Source organism: Dermacentor silvarum, chromosome 6 (assembly GCF_013339745.2).
Source record: "Dermacentor silvarum isolate Dsil-2018 chromosome 6, BIME_Dsil_1.4, whole genome shotgun sequence".
Taxonomy (NCBI): Eukaryota; Metazoa; Arthropoda; class Arachnida; order Ixodida; family Ixodidae; genus Dermacentor; species Dermacentor silvarum.
This window is the reverse complement of record NC_051159.1, coordinates 40,934,665-40,955,568: the sequence shown is the minus strand read 5'-3', so window position 1 is coordinate 40,955,568 and position 20,904 is coordinate 40,934,665. Positions and strand designations below refer to the sequence as shown.

The following is a 20,904-nucleotide window of genomic DNA, read 5'->3' as shown; positions in this document are numbered from 1 at the left end:
CCGGCCCCGCTCAAGGGCAACTGGGAGAGCCGGCGGCCTGGACGAAGTATGTACGTGGATTGAGGAGATGACCAGCGTCGACTGCAATGAGTTGATTAGAGGGCCTCGCGAAGAACCAAGCGCCTTCTCACAACACCTAGTTACACAATATCGCGTGGTTAAACGAATAGTTTATAAAGACCATCAAGGAGAAGTATCGATGACGATGGTCGCCAAGAGTACCAGATTACGCGGGAACTGCGGGAACAGTTAAGCGAGGCTTACGACATAATCAACTTCTACATTAAAATAGTTAGGTCAATCATATTTGGAGAGAGGAAGCAAGTCGGTGTTCACTACGTGCCCGTTTTATACTTGAGTCATGAGAAGCAACGCCACCAGCTTCCAGATATCCGCCCTCAATATGCGTCGCCCCATATAGTTTGTAAACTCCTGAGGGTGCCTTTTCAGACCTCGTGCTCTGAGGCTCACTGATCGAAAAGCTATAGTTTGACGATTAGTGCTTACCGCGCACATTTCAGCGGCCATCGAAAATATATAAAAAATATCCGTCAACTACACTTTCAGTCCTAATGTGCACGAGATATAAGGAACGAATTTGTAAAAGTGTTAGCTGTTCACAAATTTGCTTCAACAACACTATAGGTAGCGTAACTTCTAAAGTTTAAGGTTTTGTATTTTTCATTCAGGCGCTTCTGCTGTGATGCAGAAGGCGAATGTATGTAACAAGATTATCTACAGAAGGGAGCTCGTAGCCACTGGGCTTCATTCAGAGAGGCATTAGTGGACGGCAGCCATTCCTACGATGAAACGCTCATACGGTGACAATGCATCGTGCACGATATTAAGCTCATTCAGAGCATCGACCTGTACTATACACACATGTAAGCAAGATTGCGCTTATCGAAATGCTTTCGCGAAGGTTAACCTGCAGAGCTTGGACAAGACGAGTGGTTTATACACCCCCGGCGAAATTCGGGGAAATCGCTTCCTGACAACGCAGCTATGCGCGTCACATGCATGCATGCCCGATAAGCGGGACAATTGTTCCGCGGTAGCTGAGTGCGGAGTCCCCCAGCTAGCTTTTGAGCATGCTTTACTCGGTGATCGCTGGCCATCTTTAGCTGGCAGAAACAAAGCGAGAAAGATGGAACCAGGAAGGAAAGCAGCGAAGCATTATTTTGTGCTTAATACTGTACGCGTAGAGGTGGAATTAACTATAGACAAACATTAAGCCTCAATGCATTGAAGCACTGCAATTTTTCTTGATATCTGCTAAACTGACAGTGTCTTAGTAAATGACGTAGACGCGATGTCAACAAGCAAAAAATAAGCACTCAATGCAAGAATACTTTCAATAAACTGAAAACCGCGAATATGCTTGCGACATTGCCGTTGCATATCCTTTTACGCGCTACACAGACTCGAGTGCTTACACTTAACACAGACTGCGGCGTGTGAATTTTTCTACACTGTCTAAACAGAATCGGCACAAATTAGCGCAAAGAAACTCTGACCGGGCGAAATAAAGATGTGCCAAACTTTAAGCTATGGTCTGCACTCGGACACTATCGAACAACACGGTTCCGTCAAAGGCACACCACACGGCGGCCCCGTGCGATGCTAACTTAGTGTACCAGTGATAGGTTTGAGCTGAATGCAGGCACGCATATTAGTGCTTAGTGTGTTCAGGAACTCCTGACTTACGTAAAAAAAAAAAAAAAAAAAAACATGATGTGAACTCTTCGCGCCGTAAATGAGTGCTCCCGAGCACGGTTCCTTGAAAGATTAGTGTGCCCTTTAGGCAAAATTCACACTGTATTGACAGCTGCGTTTATATAAATATGCTAAACGACTAGGTATACGTAAATACGAGCTTGCAATGGATTCTAAGCATGCTCTTTTATGGTTGCAGGGCACGCTATCTGGACGATATCTCGTACTGGTTAATTTAGTGCTGTTAGCACCCGGAATCTTCGCTGCTGGGCGAAGAGGGATTGATTTCGGTTCAACTCCGCGCAGCCGATTTCCTTCCGCGAGAAGCAATGTGAACTTTTGGCACATGATCGCAGGGCATATGCGATCGACACATACATGCAAAAAGACAGGAAAGCGCACGGGCTTTCCTGGTAAGAACGACTTACGCTTGATCTGGGCCAAGGCCTGGTCTACGTGTACTCCAGATGCCATAGAAGAAAGCGTAGCGCAGCAATCATTGGCTTCGTCCTGGAAGACGGGGCAATACAGCATGGATCAGGAACGCCGGCTCTCGCAATGCGTCTTCTCGCGCGTCTCGCAGTCAAGAGAAGAAGCACTCGACAACAAACGCCAAGCTCGGCTTCGCGTCGACTGACTGAGCAGCGAGCGGGCTCGCCTAAGACAATGGAGCGGGCAACGAAAATACTAACAAAACAGGCCGCTGCGAAACACTGCAGCCGGCGCGATCCGGAACTTATCGCCGAGAGGGCATCGATAACATTCCTGACTATACAGCGGGCGCGATTGGGGCGCGCGGGCTGATAAATGTGGAGCACCGAGGTCGATACTATATATTTATCCGACGAGAGGAGGGGCGGGCACGCCCCTCGCGGCATCTGCCTGAACGAACCACGAGATGGGTTCGGTGTGATTCACCATCCCGGAGGCGAGGGTGATGCGATGGTCGCGTTTCGGTCGCACAGATGCATGGCACCGCGGGCTCAGTCCAATGCACGGAGTGGTGACACTGTTCCTTGCCGATCTCGGTCCAGTGATAGAAGACAGCAAATAGTCATGCTGTCTTACCGCATGAAAAAAAAAAAAAAAAAAAAATTCAGAGCCCTTCCACTGTCGAGAAAATGGGGGCGAGCGAAGCTTGTGGCAAGACGACACTCTCACTGCATGGCGTTCCGCTTCGTTTGCCCTAAACTGACATTTGATGACATTTGGACTTAAAATCGCGCTCCCGCAACTCGGGGGTCCGCGGCTCTTCGCTGACGTTTCGCCTGGACTTCGGAAGCCCTTACGCTAGAATCGGACGACAAGTTTGCTCGACAAGGGCTAGCGATTTTGTCTCTTTGGGTCCCACGGGTGACAAGGGTAGTTCAAGGGCGCGTTACAGGTCCCCGAGCCCACAGGGGTATGTGTCATTGAGCTTGGACCCTTTCTGCGCTATCGCCAGGATCGGCCCACTTTTCAGCGTGACACCACCACCACCGACACTTGAGTCTATAAAGCTTCGTTAAAAAAAAAAACAGCCGTACGGTAAGCCTTTCCGTAACGCAAAACGGAGCAGTTACAAGGCAGAAGATTACCGTACCACTGCACGCAATGATTCAGAAACGCGGCAGTGCCAAACTTGTTTCAGCCTTGTACTTCCTTGCATTTTATTGCGATAGCAATTATAGGGACACTCAAAGCGGATTTCTGCCGTCGTCGTCGCCGTGGGTTCCCTATGACGTCAACGGAGATGAAATCGTCGCCGCGCGCCCTATGCTGTATGTGCGAGTGAAAGCGCGCGAGGGACGCGCGCTTTCACGGGGAGCAAACGCACGGCGGAGAGCAAACGCGCGTTCTGCGCCGTGCTCCCGAAGGGTCGCAGAATTAAGCGTCTCTTTCTTCCTTTACAATCACCATATATATATATATATATATATATATATATAGAGAGAGAGAGAGAGAGAGAGAGAGAGAGACGCTACTTCTTCCGTCGCGCGAAAGGCCGTGGTGGGACGGGAGGGAGGGAGGAAGGGGAGGCGACGTTTAGCTGCGGCACCAAATGCGTAATTATATAAAAACATTGCGAGGCGACTTCCGACTTGCTCGATGAGTGTCTCGTTCTGACCTCCTCGAAAACCTCCGGGCCTCCCCTAGAGGCACCGGCAACAATCACCAACGCCGCGAGCGTTCGGTGCGAACGCGGGCGAAACTAATTTGCTATCGCAATTGATGCTTCGCATTTCGGGTGAAACTGCGACATTTTTTTTAATAATTCGAGCGTAGACCGCACGGCATGTCAGTGGCCTTGTAGTGGCGAGGGGCACTACTGAAGCAAACAGCGCCAGCAGATGGCACAAGAACTGGAACTCGCCTTGCGCGTCCGCACATACGGTGTCGCCGATCCCGCCACCCCTCATCGCTACAAGGCCGCAGACATGCCGTGCGGTCGATGCCCGCGCGATATTAAAAACTTGGAACTGCAGCTTATGCAACCGTAATCTTTGCCAGAAAACGCTTGCGGTCAACACTATGCACGAAGGCGAGCTTTCTGGTTCTTTGTTTTGTTTCCGTCACATGGCCGGTGCCGCCGCTGCCACGGATGCGCGGAGGCGAGTGCTATCTGGTGGTGCTGCAAGGAACTGAACGGCGCACGCGGCTGCACCACTCTGATTGGTAGAAACGCGCTGCGCTGTGATTGGTAGATAATTCTTGCTCTCGGTCAACGCACAGTCAACGCCAGCGACGCCGTGCTTTTTGCGTAACGGGGTCCTTAGAGCTATCGCTCTAAAATTGCAAGGATGTAAGCACCTGGTCCGATTTGCCATCTGGAAGGGCGCACCGTATGCTCATGCACGTTTTCGTACGGTAATGCGCAGCACGGCGAGAACTAGCTTTAGCGTCGCACTATTGCCGTACGAAAGAAAGAAAAAAACGAGACCTGGATGTGGGCTTATTCGCCGCTTTGAACCTGTTGCATTTTGCCAGATGGAAAGGTTTACTGTGCATCAATACCTCAAGCTGGCCTTATTACGGTAAATCTTTATATCCGACAAAACAGAGCAAGTGGTATGCTGCGTTACATTATCGTACAGCAAGGCGCATTTCCGCGCAGTTTCAGCCGTCCCGCCGATCGCTATACCAGGCGTTCGACAACGCTGTAATCCTATGTCTTGGCAACCGACTCGTTTAGCCGGTTGGAAGGCTCTGCCTCCCGGCAATATACCACGGCTGTAATTTTGCCACCACCCAGCACGCGCAATACTCCTCGACCCCCTGCCACTCGTGCGTTGTCTTTGGTAAAGCGTTGCGATGAGCCTCTTTAACGAGACGTGGCGTCCCCTAGGTTTTGGCAGGAAACAATGCCACGTGGTTTCATCGCAACGGTATACCGATATAATCGCGCCGAGGGTGTGGACAGAGGTACGGCCTGCTTTGATAAAATTGATGCTATAAATGGCCCTGGCAAACTAAAGAAAGAAAACCCAGGATATGGTAACCACAAAGCGCGTGCTCGAGTGTTTTTCGCGATCAGCTCGAGCGCGTGCATCGTTTTCGCCAGGTTTGTTCTTGACCCAAGGTCTCGACGTGTGCCTCGCGCGAACCGTTTCGTGCAAGCGACATTTGCCCTGACAATAAGCTTCAAAAATAAGCCTGACGGGTGAGGCGAGGGTAGTGAGAGACAAGAGCAGAGATTATAAGAATGAAGGAGAGAACTGTTCACATGTATGCAAAAGAGCGACTGGGTAAGAGTCATCCGTAGTTCGCTGGTGGAGTGACTTCCTCGAGAGTTTCTCAGCCGGCACACCGGCACTTTTAAGCCACGTAGAGCAGCCAGGGTGGCGAGGCCCGACTGCTCAACCAGATGCTTTTCTGGGCACGATGAGCGTTGTTTTTTGAACGCTAACATTTATGTCGAGTAGCACCTGAGTGACGACACTTAATTGTCATTCCATCTCCTGATTCGCTTAACAGACAGTCTAGTTATGAATATTAGATGCTTTTAAACACCGATAATTATTCGTGCACATTCGAAAACGAATATAATCAGGGAAGAAACAGGTTGTGCACGCAACGCTCGGCGCGGTAATCTCCGCTCTACTCGTCGGGTCTTTGTTCAGGCTGCCTTTTCATTTTTCCATATGCCCCTTTAGAATTACCGTTTATTTCGTGCCTTAACCGATATGAACTATTACCGGCGATGAAATTGTCTTTAAGATCGTGAAGTCGCAATGCTACCATGCAAAAGAAAGAAAGAGAAAGAAAGCGCCATTACTTTCATATTCAACACCCTGCAATTATATATCGTACGTAATTACATGCACACAGCCGCACAGGGTTCGGCGTTAGGTTATTCTGTACGTATAATCGCCGTTATAAACATTTACATGCATGGGCAATGTGTGCCAACTTCAGGTGCAATGTCATACATGCTGTAACGAGACGCCGGACGCCGTATGGCATAAATATACGGTCACTCCAGCTTCAACCAATGCCAACTTTAGGCCTAACGAATAATACTCAAAACGTCAAAACTCGCACGAAGTAAAATAAACAGGCCCGGTTACACTTACAATGTCAAAATATGCGTCTTTTATAAACTTACAACTATAGATTTACATAATTACAACATAAGTTTATATACAAATTAACATGTTCGTAGAGTTGCAGAAGCTCGCACTATCGCATGACGCACACAGCGACTCGGGAGTTCAAAACGACTGCTCCATTGGAAACTGAAGTGCAACTGGCGTAGTTACCAAGTTACGCGCGCTATCGGAAGGAGTGTGTTTGCTTCAACTCTACACATTCTTAGGAGCGGAAAATTCTGGAGTAAAAAGAAAGAAAGAAAGAAGAAGAAGAGAGAAGAAAGAAAGAAAGGAAAACAAAAGCGCGGCGCTCGCATGGCAGGATGTTTGCGCAAACACTCACTGGAGTAAAGCTACAAAGCGATTACAAGAGTTCGCGGTTCGCGCCCATTGGAGGGGACAGTCAACGGGTTGCCCGACCAACACAGGCGGGCTAGAGGAATCGAAGTGAAAGTTTTGCTGCGCAACATAATCAAAAGAAGTGGGGGCAGGCAAAAAAGAGAAAAGCGGTTCACAATTGTCTACCAGCCCGATAGCGGCGACACAACACTCTGGGCTTCTTTCCAATGTCGAGAGTACGCGCGGCGAAGCGAGAAATGATGGCGTGGTCAGGGCGGGAGCAACAAAAGGGCGAGGACGCTGCGGAATCGTTCAACGGGGGCCGTTTCGAGCACGTTAGAAAGGCACTAAGTGGTAACAATAAGTCAGTTGATAATAGTGACAAGGGTGTCGAATCTCGTTAATTTCGCGCTCATAGGTTGTTTATTTCTAAGAGAAACGGGAGGCCAAACTTCAATTGTTCGTGACGATCATGGTAACCCAAATAAAAGACAGAAAAGTGCGGTCACTAGAGACGCTACTGCACACTTATGTTTTTTTTTTTTGTGCTACAATTAAGTTTCAACAAACTTGCCCAAGAACAAGTAATCTTCCTTTTATGCATTTTTTTTTTAGTTTGGCGCAGAGACCTCAGCGCCTGTATGTAAATGCAACTACGAATTTTTTCGTACTTAGGCGGTTGTAATTTTGTAAGATGTCGTGGAACTTACCAAGTTAAGCCACTGGCTCTTTTAGAATACAGAGTTGTCCACGAATTGCAGTTGGAAAATTACCTAAGGCCTAGTAAATGATATTAGGATCCCCAAAGCCACGTCGAGCTATAGTAGTGCTGGAACTTTAAGGCAACGTCGCATGCACCCGTCTTTCGGTCCTGCATCTTTTTCTGGCTCACCAAGTTTAGGTTAGGCTCACCAACAGCGCAAGTAAAAGGCGAGGACAGAGGAAGCGTTAGGAGGATCGCTTTCTTTGTCTTCGTTTTTGTACTTGCGGTGTTAACCTCTTCACTGCCGAAAATGAAATGCATGCTAGAAATTGAGCAAGTGTTCTGAAGGTTGTTTCACACTAGTTCAAGAATTCAAAGAAAAAATAATTGGGGAAATAAAAAGCCTGTTAAAGCCATGAAGCCGTGTCCGCAAGGGCATACACAAGTTGCGAAAACATCTCGTGACCTGGGCCGGTATTTCGTAGCGATGCGTTATGCTTTATTCTATACTAGTCTTATCCACCGCTCACGGCCGGCTTATCCCGTTGATAACCGGAGAGGACCGTCGCTCTGACCACTGAGCAAGCACGAAAAGGCATTAGCATCGGAAAGGCATCGCTACAAAATACCGGCTCTGCTTACCGTCATTTTTTTTTTTTTGAGACGGCCGCCTCAGCCGACATATGACACCCTCCTTTGGAAGCTGGGTAAACCATGGTCCAGGCTGAGAAATGCGTGCGATTTTAATGCCTCGGAACTATTTGCTCAGGAGTATACTTGGTGTTAAAAAAATTTACCGCAAATGTGGACACTGCATGGTAGCAAAGAGCTTAATCTGCTACTGTCGAAGAACAGCACGATAAGCAAGGAACAGAGAAATAAATACTATAAAAGCGCGGCTTGGTATCAGAAGCACGAATATATTGCATATCACGAACCCACACAAACATACTTTCAGATTAGCGGCTAAGTAATCGATCTCGAACACATGCAGCATCGCAGACGGCCTCAACGCACATATCACCGGACTTGCGAATAAAGAAAGCATCAGTCCGGCGTAGCGAGGCCATCTGTGACGCTGCATAAGTTGGAGATAAATAACCTTTTCGCCAATCTTTTTTTTTTTACATGTTGTGATATGCTATATATTCGTGTTTGGGGTATTAAACCCCAGTTGTTAATAGTCTGCGCTTGTGCATGTTTGTTGCTCTTGTTTATCGCGCCATTCGATACAGTATAGGATACAAGCTCGATCAACCACAAGTACTTCTAAGCTATTACCATGAAGTTTCCAACTAGCCCTTAACCAACACTTTGCTTACTCCTCACACGGTAAAAGTTGCCCTCTTGGTATTGTAGAATGGTAATTTACTCAACAAAGCTGAACTTTCTTTTTAATCTTGCATTTAAGTGAGCGAATGGTGAGCGGCGCAGCAACAGGTGAGCAAGTTTCTATCACCGCCCATGGAACACCTTTATCTTGTTTCGAAAGAATGAATACTGCAGCGCGAAACGGCTTGAACAATTTAAGTACAAAGCGTACATGGCGTAACACAACGCCGTTTTCCAATTTCATTGAGCACTTTGGTTTCTTTCATATACGACAATCCTAATGCAACTCCCCCGGTAAACCAAAAAATAAAATAAATATCAGCTGAGGGTTGTGAGGAACAAGACAAGCACAGAAATATCACAGTTTGTTTCACTTTCTACTTGTGTTCGAGGGAACCCATCCCTTGTTCAGAAATATAGAAATATTCAAAAAAAATGCGCAAAATATTTTTGAACATTATTACTGGAGTAATTATACCTCGAATTATTTGTCATTTCTTACCTTGTACTATTTGTCGCCGCGTGCATTAGAACACGGCGGCCAATCGCGCGCAATCAACGCGTTTAAATGCAATCATTTAATAAAATAAGGCCTGCGACACGACACATGTATGCAGATGTAATTACCCTGCAATGCTTCTAGTTCCACGTCAACGGAAATTGCAACAAATTGTTCACGTTTATTTCTGTTCACGCTGGAGAGAGTACATTTGTACAAAAAAAAAAAAAAAAAAGCGATGAGATTCTATGGGGGTTCTGGCCTAAATAGCACAGTAACGGCGTTCTTTAAACTGTACAAAGATAACAATTACGTGGAACCTCATTAGGAGCATACGAATGAGCCACCTTTATGGACAGCAAAGAGCACAGCTTATACACAGCCTGCACGGCTCATTCGCTGGCATGGAGCCCGCGTTTACGCGTCACATTGACTCCCACCAGGGGCAGCAACAACAACAACGTCAACAACGGCCAGCGAGGACACAAAACGGGTCATTCTTCTGTACGACCGATAGCAATCAACCGTAGACGACGCAACTAAAGGGGGGACAGTCTTCGTGGAGCACGATGTCTACAAGACATCGCGAACTACAAGACGAGCCGAGTCTAGAGACAAGGCGAGCCAAGAACTCCAAGACGAGCCGAGACTAACGACCGAGCTGGCGGACACTCGAGCACGCAGCGGCGGAAGAAACTATTTTGAGAAGGCGAAAACGGGATCGACCAAGAGTTGGGGCCAGTGGCGAGGACGCTCGCGGACCAGCGAGCTGCGACTGTGTCGCTGCGACTTCTGAAAGTGTCTCGTGGGGTTGCCAACGTTGGAGCGGAGAAAGCCACGCCACTGGCTTGTCTCGGCTCGGGCACGCTTTCTGAACCGACACAGATTCTCACCTACGCAGCAAACTGTTACGCGCGTCGGCATTCCCAATGCCCCGAGTATGCTCGACAGAGCGTATCCATGAATGGAGACAACTGCTGACTAAAGGAAGACGTGCGCTGTTGACCTTGAAATGCCAAAACACAGTTAAGCATCAAGGAAAGTTGGAGCTTATCGTGCAACTTCGTTTCTGTCCATCGAAAGTACATAGAAATAAGTTAGTTGAGTTACAACCAAATTAGGAATTGATTAATACAGTGGAGTCTTTCAGGAACCATGAAAATTAGTTCCGTTCATCAAGATCGAGTTCCATCTACAGAGACATTGCAGCTCGAGGATGCCCGATATGCTATATTGAAGGGGGCATTATCGCCAACGGACGATAATAAGTGCAGCATATCTGACAACAAAGCTTGTTATAAAGTCTCTTGCACGCAGCCGCTAAACCGAGCTAACAGCGCAAGGCAAATAAAAAAGTAATTTAGTACACAAATAGCTGTTTCGGTGAAGCATACTGAATGGTAAAAACCAGTCAAAAGACGAAGGACAGAGAAGAGACGGGGCACACATGACGACTGGACTAACAACTGTGCTTTATTGAAAAACCCCGTCTCTCAGGAAAACCCGGCGAGCATGCGCAGCTCAAAAGCCGACACCCACACACAAACAAAGGTTATTGCAAAACGACACGTAGCTAACGCCAGTGCGATAGGAAACTAAGTTCCTTCTGCATCAGTGAGAGAGAGGTAGAACTGATGCAATTATCCCCTTGCAATTTGATATGGTAAGCTTCGAGAATTTCACGCTCCGTCTTGCCCTTGCCCCTACCAAGGATTTTAACATTGGAAAAAAGCGGGACGCAACCGCATTCCTGATAATGGCGAGGCAGATTTGATCCATCAGAGGTATTCCAAGAATTGTAGTGTTAACCACTGTAGAAGTCATCGACAACTTTTATTTCCGTGAGCGCTTTGTGCGGGCGTTGCATTTGTGTGCTGCTATAGGAAATGCTAAGCAAACTCGCAGCTCAACTGCCATTGCCAACACAAATAAGCTACAGCCAGCCACGAATACAGTAGAATTACACTAACCACGGCCCCGCCAAAAGGAAAAAAAAAAAAAACCCGCCTTTGCGAAAACGTGGAGAACTAGTAACTAGCACGCACACGCGCACACAAAAGAAGGCGAAAGGCAGCAAAGGGCCTAACAGTGGTTGCCGCTGAGATTAGCGGATCATTTTTGTGCTAGGTAATATTGTTAGCCGCGTTTACCCGGAGTTGTAAAAAAAAAGAAAAAAAAAAGAAAAAGCGGTTCCATTTACAGATTTTTTTTTTTTTTTGCACCGCCTTAACGGAAAGCCAACAAATAATAAGGCTATTCCGTTTAAGCGGCAACTCCGTTTAAGCGATTTTTGCTTACCGAGAACCTATTGTAAATTGGTTTCTTGAATTATTCACAGCTGAAACTTCACTGAAGCATATCAAAAGCGGAACTATGGGCTGTATGCTAAGCTTCCCATGCTTAAATTAACACGTCGCGGCATCCAACTCAGAGGAGCGTGCATATATGACACGTTGGACACTACAGGGTGAAAAAAAGATAGCATGTTGGTACAGTAGCCGGCAACATTTCCTGGTGCCAACATCCTACTATAGGCATGTTAAAAAAGAATAAACAAATGACGGCGTAGCCTTCAGCAAGAAGCAGCCACGCGCGAAGCGATTTCGAGTGTAAAATGTGCGACGTTACCATAAGACACGCTTTTCGCCCTTTGCCCGATTTATGAGGAATTTATCACACGCGAACACTGTCCGCATAAAAGTGCCCTACTTCGATAAAGCTAGCACGGGACTCCGGAAAACGCTGAAACGAAACACGGCATGCAGAGATGTCCCAAATGAGGGACACTGCACGAAAAAAAAAAAAAAAGTTTCCATTCCCTCGATTCACCGATAACACGGTCGGCGCATAATAATCGAACAATACCCAAGAGGCCTAATATTGCTATCATCGCGCGCCCACATAGAAATGGGCAGCGATATCTTGGCATTCATTTATCGTCTATAGATGGTTTCGCGAGGTCGTGATTTCGTAGTATACGAAACAACCTTGGCGTACCGAAACGCACCCGTTTCGAGATACATGTACTATTTCCCGAACTTTGCAGAGCATTGCATTGGCGTTCCAGTCATACTTTCTTAACGAAACGTCGTTTTATGTATTGAAGCACAGAAATAGCTGGAACGGCAATGTTTTTCTCCGCAAAGCCCGGAAATTAATATCTCGAAACTAGTGTCATCCTGAGAATTCGTTTCAGGTGGATCCGCCTTGCGAACTCCACGGCTAGAATTTGTAAATTGCCACATGGGCCCGTATAAGGTAATTAGTTGCCTTATGGCCGAAAAGCTAGCACCTGTACCCGACCGCCGTGACGTCATCGGCTGGTTCTGGACGCGTTCTGTAGTAGTATGCCAAGGCGTTAAAAGGCTGGCTGGTTGGGTTAATGAGGCACGCCGTAGTGAGGGGACTCCGGATTAATTTTGACCCCCTGGGGTTCTTTAACGTGCACCCAATGCATGGTACACGGGCGTTCTTGCATTTCACTTTCATCGAAATGCGGTCGCCGTGGCCGGGATTTAACGTGAATGGTCAACGTGAATGGTCAACGTGAATGGTCAACGTGAATGGTCAACGTGAATGGTCAACGTGAATGGTCAACGTGAATGGTCAACGTGAATGGTCAACGTGAATGGTCAACGTGAATGGTCAACGTGAATGGTCAACGTGAATGGTCAACGTGAATGGCCAAGCTTTCTGCGCATGCATCGCTTCATCGCGGAGCCACTGTTGCCATGCTGAGAGATCAACGTTTTAGCCTACCGTCATTGAGTACACCATTAGAGTGTAGAATCAAATTGATGATGCAGTCAAGGATTTGCCTTCTAGTGCGTTCCGCATCGCGAACGCTGTTGCTGTGTGGTGCCCATCTGCTAAGTGGAACTCCAAACACTTTGCGGGTTCGATGCTCTCTCTTATAGGCCTGGAAGCGTTAAAGCAAGCAAGTGATCTCAATAATAACGGCAAAACATCCCGAATATTTTGTACTCTGCGTGACATGGAACTAAGCGATGTCTGATTTTGCCATTTATTTGTTGCTGTCAGGGCGGATAACAAGTAGCAAGGCCGAATTCGGATCGAAGCTGCCGTTCTAGCCATTGCCATGTTACGCATTCATGATAGTGGGCGGTAGTGAGCGGTATAGGATGCGCTTGCGCACTGTACTTAACGTATAACGCAGCACTAAAGTTGTCAAAAAAAACCTTGTCCGAAAAACGGTTCATCGCGCTGGTCAATGTGACACTGGTTTTCGTCACCGAAAAAAAAAAAAAAAAGAAGTTTCGCCTGCCGGACGTCAATCAGAATGCGAGAGACGGGAGGGGAGTGGAAGGCAGGCTAGGCTAAACTAGATTGTGCTATAGTCTACTGTAAATGAACATCTGGGCAGCCACTTCGAAAATGGCACCGGCATGAGTTAAAACTTCCTCTTACCAGTAACCACCCAGAGCGAACTTTGACAAACGTGCGGATAGGAAGCAGCATGAAAGAATTAAACGTCACAAATGCGTGCCACATAGTTGAAACACCAGAATGAACGTGAATGTTCCAGTTTTGCACGTTAAAGTGGGTCATAAGAACACGTGGCGGCTAATCATGCAATAATCGCCGATGATTAATTCACGGAATAGGTAGAATTAACTAGAATGAATGACCTTAGGAGGCATGCTGGAAATGTACAGTTTAATAGAAACAATGTCTCGCGCCATTTTGAGAACAAGTGTACTGAAAATTTGTAGCTGAAGGCCTGTCTGTTTCATTTGTTTGAGCAGTGAAATATTTCAGGGAAAAATAGTGCGCAGATCCAACGCGCATATATGCATGCATGTATAATTGACCCGTCGTCGTTTTGTGCGGCTGTCGCACGGCAGCACCTCGCAACCAAGCGCGGATGTGCGTGAACATTGTAAACGTGTGCATCGCTTTAGTCGTGTTTTCTCCTCGATGAATTGATACCCGATTAGGCGGCCTTTAATAATTTTTGTTACTCGTAAGCGATTTAAATATTCATTCCGGACGTATAGAAGTCAGATATATTGAAGCGCTTTAAGCACATTATTGCCGCCCGAATTTGTGTGGAAATTGACATGAATTTGATCTGTAGATTGTTGCATCGTCACAGACGAGAAAATCACCAGTAAAGTGCATTTTGAGCACAGCGAGTTTATGAAATTCCAGTAGCTTCAACATGCCAACCTGCCAGCAATGTTGCACTTGCATCTCTCTGTATTTAGACTTATAAAATTTTTTTTTTTTTTTTACGAAATAGAACATGAGGAGACAGGTACTTTTCTAGTTGCATAACGATGCTGTCTCAGCGTCTAACATGATACAAACTTTTTTTCTTCACGTTCGTAACATAGGAGTCAGTAATCAGAAGATTCTTGAAAAGCAAGTACGTGCGTGAGCTGCCTTCAGGTTTGAGGAGGATGTAGTACTATAGTACTCGTACACAGCGGTACACAACACGGCGCATCCTTTCTGCCGCCGAATTGGGCCGATAGCGAAAGTATAGCATGGTCATAGTGCACTACTGTGTGAATGTGACCGATCCACGAGGCAGCATAAATGTCACTTGGCGTCCTTAAAGCGCTAGCTTCCAAGCGTGAAGATGGGTGAAAACTGACGCGCTCCCACTTATAGGCGTTGCTACGCGACGTACTCGGCAAGCGTCTCAAGAACGCTAACTCTAAGGAGGGTATAGGAATGGTAAGGCCGCTATTCTTTCGTGCCACGCATGGCGTCTGTGCCCGAACGGTAGATCACCAGGCGCGAGGTACGCTCGTGGAACAGTACGTCGCACGTAACGACGACCCCGCTTCTAGCAAGAAAAATCCCAGGTGTCTTTAGCTATCGCCCAAGAGACGCGAAGGCGAAAGTCTTGTAAACCCTACTGTAATCCACCCTAATCCTCATTAATCCACCCTAATACTCCTTTACCCACCCTAATGCATCCTGATACTCTTTAATATATACCTTAATCCACCCTAATCCAATCCCTAATCAATCATTAACTTTGCTAATCATTAATCGTCTCTTATAGACGGCTGGACATGCTTTGGTTCACTTCTGGCCTTCCTTGGGTGCCGTGACTTTCTGTACCTCGCAACGCGACCTTGAAACAGATCCAAGGCTTTCGCCTTAAAAAACAGAGGAACACAGAGGCAAGCACAGCATGGTTCAAAACAGTACAAGCTTTCCCTCGCTTGAACAGTCATCGCCGATGGTTACCTGCACAATGTTTAGCCGCGTATATTTTTTTACCACTTCAACCACTTCTCGTGGTCGCTTGTAATGGCGTTTATGACGTAAAAACCGTCCGATTCGATTGGCCAGGATACGTGGCGAGGGTGAGATGTTTTCCAGGATTGAATGTATTCTTTACCAAGTAAACGACGACACGATCGCGATGGTGAAGAATAAGCTTATACATGTATAGCCATCTTGTTACATGCCCCTGCATATGCGCATACGGAACGTCGCAATGAAACAAAAAAACATTACCCGAATATCTGTTGAGTGATTGCAATGCGCTACTGTGAAATGAGACGCCCGGACACAAAGAAAGGCGGAAGACGACACGGGACAAGCGCGAAGTATCCCTATCGCGGTACCTAAGAAATCACGTACCGCGGTAGCGAAGTCGTCGTCATCATCATCATCATCATCAGCAGCAGCAGCAGCAGCCTATATTTTATGCCCACAGCAGGACGAAGGCCTCCCTGCGATCTCCAATTACCCCTGTCTTGCGCTAGCGTATTCCAACTTGCGCCGGCAAATTTCCTCTATATAGAAATATCCCCCATCAAAAGTGCTCATCTTCAAGTGCATAATTTGTTTATTAAAGCCAAAGTTTCCTTGCTTACCCTCCCGGGGTTTGGCGTCTCCGTTGGGTCGGTTTCGTGTGGACTACTAAAGTAATCCGCTCCCGGAGACGTGTCAATCCCGTGGTGTGCCACAGTCTAGTGGATGGTAGAGTGTGGTTAAGGCTGATCATATAAAAACTAATTGCTTTCACTGCCAGTGTTTCACGCGTTGGGCGAAAGTACAAGGATTTGTATACGGCTCGAATCCCCTTACTTTTCGTAATCGGACACTGTCGCACAAGCACGCGGTACGTCGCTAGAAAACCAAGTGCCTTCCACGAAGTAGGTTGTGCGCAGCAGAACCGGAAGTACGACGTGCCGCCTAATTGATCGTCTGCCACTCCTTTCTTCGATCTCGAACGTTTCTATTCCAAGCTTTGACAATCTACTAGAATGCTGCAATGACGATGAAGGTTTCACGAGTGTCCTGGCCGACGACTGAGCGGGAGAACTCGCTTGGACTCGAGGCGAGACGAGCGAGAAACGTCAGCGTTCGAAAATGCAACAGGTCTCGGTAGACACCGACTAGCGGATTGCCGCTGGCATCGTCCCAACGCGCAATACTGCGAACGAGCTGCTCCAAGTTTTCCAGGACAAAGACTCATACCCGCGAGTGCCCAGGTCTCAGTTACAGACACAACGGGTATTTTTGAAATCGTCAAGCAAGCAGTAGGGCCGTAGTAGCGCACTCGGCCCGTGGGCTTGAACTGCATTCAACTTTTTCGACAGCGAGACGTGAGCCCTTTACTTGGGGTGCGCGTTTACCAAGCATTCACGGGCGAAGGGAAACCAAAAGTCCAGTAATTAGGAGAGTATGCTCTTGGGCTAATTGGTACACGGAAACAGCGCGAAAAGAAGTGGCAAGAAGGACGAAAGACAATGCCGCCCTGTCTCTCTCTTTGCGCTGTGTCGCTCTTCTAGCGTCTAGTAATTACTCGGATGTACACCTTCTATAACTTCTGTGTTGTTCCGTTTTCCTGGCGGATAGTGACAAAGCATCGAAGATAACGGTCGTAGTTACATATACTACCGTTTCAACAACCGTCAGGAGCCAGCTTTCATCACTTCACCTTATCAGTGTCATTAGGTCATGTGCAGGTACGCCAAGTACGAACGCAGTTCTAGAAGAAGTGTGAATTATCTGTACTCCGGTTCCTTAGCATTTCTTTTGCTCCATCTACCCCACGCAGCATCTAGCGAGACAAGTGATCACTTAACCTCCGTGCCACAAAAAAAAAAAAAAAAAAAAAAAAAGACATCTAGGTGTTAATGACATCCGCTATCAGCAGTTCAGTTTTACGTCTGCTTGTAGAACGATCGAACTTAGTTTTATAGGTCATGCAGTGCTCATTTCGCAGGTCTACCACTCATCAACCGCACAGCCGTGAAGTGCCGGACTGGCGTAATTAAGGTAAGCGAGATGGCGGAAAACGAACTTTCCTCCCATTGAAGTAGCTCGGAAATTACGTGCACGTGGCTTGCTTTGAGAATCGGGCACACGATAACAAGGCGCCCTTCCCTTTGCAGCGGGCGGGTACGGATCTCAAACCATAGCAATGCTGCAGAAACAAGTGGCAATCCAACCTCCTTGCGGCGATATTAGGCACTAATGGCGCCACAGCGAAGGTCGTTTGTGTCCGCGTTCGTGATGTAGAGATAGTTGCCGAAAGAAAAGAACTTCGTATTCGTGACTGCATATATTCCAGGAACACTTACAGTGAGGAGTTTCGTTACTGAAAATGAACAATGAGAAAGGCCTCAAGCGGCGTCGGTATTATCGTCCACCTACTCAACGAGTGCCTCGCGTCTTACGTCAATTAGTTTAACTCGGGACGCGATACTGGTTTTAGAGGACCGTGCCCTGCGTGCAAACGAATGCGACCCGACCGCAGAACAAAAGCTTATCCCGAGGGGGTCATCATCACGCCACACGGCCAAGTCGCTGATGCGCGCAGGATATTCGAGCACAGCTAAGCGTAGATGTCTATGGCGGCCCAACCGTTCACGCGAACGGACAGACAGGCAGGCGTCGGAGGTGTGTGTTTGGGAAGGGGGAGGTGGCGATGACAAAGGCTCACGCTTATCAGGCTCACTTTTCTGAAGATCGCGCGCGCGTGACTGCCACGATAAGGCACGAATCCGCGGCGATTAAAGAGAATGGTCGCGCGGAAAATGATGCGCGCTATTGTTGAGTGCATGTACTATGGGAGCGTCCTCCTTTCACCGAAACGTTCGTGCAAGCCACAGGCATTGCTTTATAGAGCGTACCGACATAGTAGGGAGGAATCGCGCGTTTGTCCGCCCAGAACGAATAACGTCTGCTGACGCGTTATCTGTGCTACGGCAAAAAACTGAATTTAGAGCACGCGTTCACGAAATGTAAAGCACGTTTACGTTCGAGAGGACCGGTGCCCATACCAAACTATCAGCTAAGCAGAGTGAAACATCCGCATTCATATGGGGAACCAGTGCTGGCAAAATGGCATTGTAACTTTCATTTATCCCACCAGTGTCGCCACACCAGCCGCTAGGGTTGCGATGAAAAAAAAAATATTTCTTAAACGAAGCGACGCACCCACGTGCGTCCTCATTCGATTCACGGCTACACGCCAAGCTTTCCCGAGCTTGAAGGCCACGCTGGCCACCCGTCGGGTTATTCGTTCATTCTGCCGTGTTGAAGCGCGACCATGCATTATCATCTCAGCTCAGTTAGCGATAACATATGCGCGTGTAGGGCACTTACCTAGTGATAAGCGATCGAAAGTATCAGCCCGAATCTGAATCGCGTCCCTCCAATTTTGCTTTCTCCGCTCGCTAGGCTGTGTTGCGACGCTGCGGTCAATCGTGGAAAGCTTCAGCGCAGGTTGCCTATTAATTACATTCCTTCTCGGTTATCCTCGTCTTCGTCGCGCTGCGTTTCTCAAACGGCTGATTAGTATCACAAATTGGTTCTCTTGCCTGCCTGTTTCAGCATCTGTCGAAACAGCCTGAACCGTCGCTGTGCGACCCCATCAAGTGTGCGATTAAACCTTAAGGTCTAATAATCAGGCACGCAAAGGTGGCGTGTGCTGATTGTTGCATTGCGACCGATACTATTAACCACTGGACGTTGCCAATTTAAGCTGCTGAAAACAAAGACCGAAGCTCCTTTGCGATTAGCAGTGCACTTCGATAGTACAATCGAGTTATCAGCTGTTATCAAACGTTTAAAACTGCATTAGCGACGAGATATAAAAGCTAAACAATAGAATCGACGCACTGCGAACAGCAAGCTCCTGTCTGAAGTGACCTTTGTAGCTAACTATTTGTATAGGAAATCATGAATGTAAACAAAAGCAAACTACTTGAACATGTAAATTTTAACACAATAGGCCTACTATTAACTCTTTTCGATAACCGTCCTTAGCACTATATAGTATTGCGGGATTTGTACGCACTTCGGTAAGCTTGTTCATTCATTGATTCCAGGGAAGATCATTCAGCTGAGTGTAGGCGTAATTTTTTAAAACACTTCAACCATAGTGCTAAAAACGCGCGGTTGTTATCAGTGTTCATAGGAGCGCAATTTTCGAGCGCCTCGCCGCATGTTAGGCCTAATGGTTGCAAGAACTCGGAATGCTACAAAGAAAATATCAATGCATACATTATTTTAACATTAAGCTTGAAAATCTTCCCAAAAGTCTAGTGCACACGTGTCGCATTAAAAACAAAAATATACGTAATTCCGGGCGTAGTCGCTCGGGACGAAGCGGCCATGAGTCTGAGCTCAATACATTTTGCAGCAACGAACACCCGTTATTGAGACGACTACACACTGCCATGTGGATAACAAAGAAGGGTGTCCTCGATGGTGCTAACTGCGCAGTGGACTGAGTAAGCAGAACCGTAATACCATAGCTGACTTGCGGCTCAAGCTCTCGCTCTACGAGTAGCGAGTGCAACGTTACCTCATTAGTATGACGAACGAAGGTGTCACAGTAGCGCATGCTGGGACACAGACACAAAACACGAAAGAACGGCGTACGTGTCTTCATGCGCTGTACTGTTACAACCTTACGATGTGAATCGTGAGAGTCGCCGTTTCCTGCTTCCCTGACGCCCCCGGGTGTATAGGCGAGGCCCAGAGCATCAAACTAAAGATGGTCGCCGCGCACGTTGCACGAGGTTGCTTACCGTCTGAAGATGCGAGCGTATCCGCAGCCAGCGAGCAGCACACGGATTCACGGCGAGCTACGCGAGACTGGTGTCGCAGGGCGGGTCGGCCCGCGTTCCTTCCGGACGGGGTTTAGATCAGTGGCACACGAGATTCCTTTCTTCCCGTGGTGGACGCTGATTGAGTAGTACCGCACCGGTCACGAGCAAACTGCAAAGTGTGGCGCGCTCCGGGGTGGACGGTGCTTCTCTTGTGAGCCGCGGTGCGCCGCAAGGCGCGGGCCAGTCACACGGGCCAGCGGCGCGCTTGCGTCATGCGCAGTTCGGCCGGGAGAGAGACGGCGGCGGCAGCCCGGGCCAAGAACCCACACGAAATCTATCCAGGAATAGATCTCTCCCTCCCGACAGCAGCCTTTCTCTATCGTCAAGGCGGCCGGGCCTTTCCGTCGCTTTTGCTGCTGCCGCCTCATTCTTGTTATTTGTTCGTCGCTTCCCCCCCCCTCCCCCCTTAAATTACCCTCACGCTCTCATCCCCCTCTCCCAACCCCCAAAGGGTCTCGGTGTTCGTTCAGCTTTATTATTTGGTTCTTTTTTGCCCTCGTGACGTCAGACGCAGCTGTCTTTCGTCCCGAGGCGCAGTTCTTGCCCCTTCCTGCCGGTCCCTGCCCTTCCCCTCCTGGCTGCTGGTATTATTGTCATTGCGAAGAGACGTAGCAACAATGCTCCTGCTTCCGA

General features: G+C 47.8%; 1 protein-coding gene across 3 annotated transcripts in view; it reads right to left on the bottom strand.

Annotated features, from left to right (window-relative positions):
• The window catches only part of LOC119455454 (FYVE and coiled-coil domain-containing protein 1-like), a 43,246-nt gene extending 22,769 nt beyond the window's left edge, over nt 1–20,477 (bottom strand). For 2 of the 3 annotated variants that reach the window (XM_037716856.2, XM_037716857.2), the window contains exons 1-2: nt 20,191–20,477; nt 2,145–2,226 (exon numbers count right to left, since the gene is read on the bottom strand). In XM_037716856.2, coding sequence (XP_037572784.1) covers nt 2,145–2,190 — 46 coding nt within the window. In that variant the 5' untranslated portion in view covers nt 2,191–2,226; nt 20,191–20,477. The remainder of the gene's footprint in view (nt 1–2,144; nt 2,227–20,190) is intronic. The other variant, XM_037716858.2, reaches the window with a different exon arrangement.
• Nucleotides 20,478–20,904: the final 427 nt, after the last annotated feature.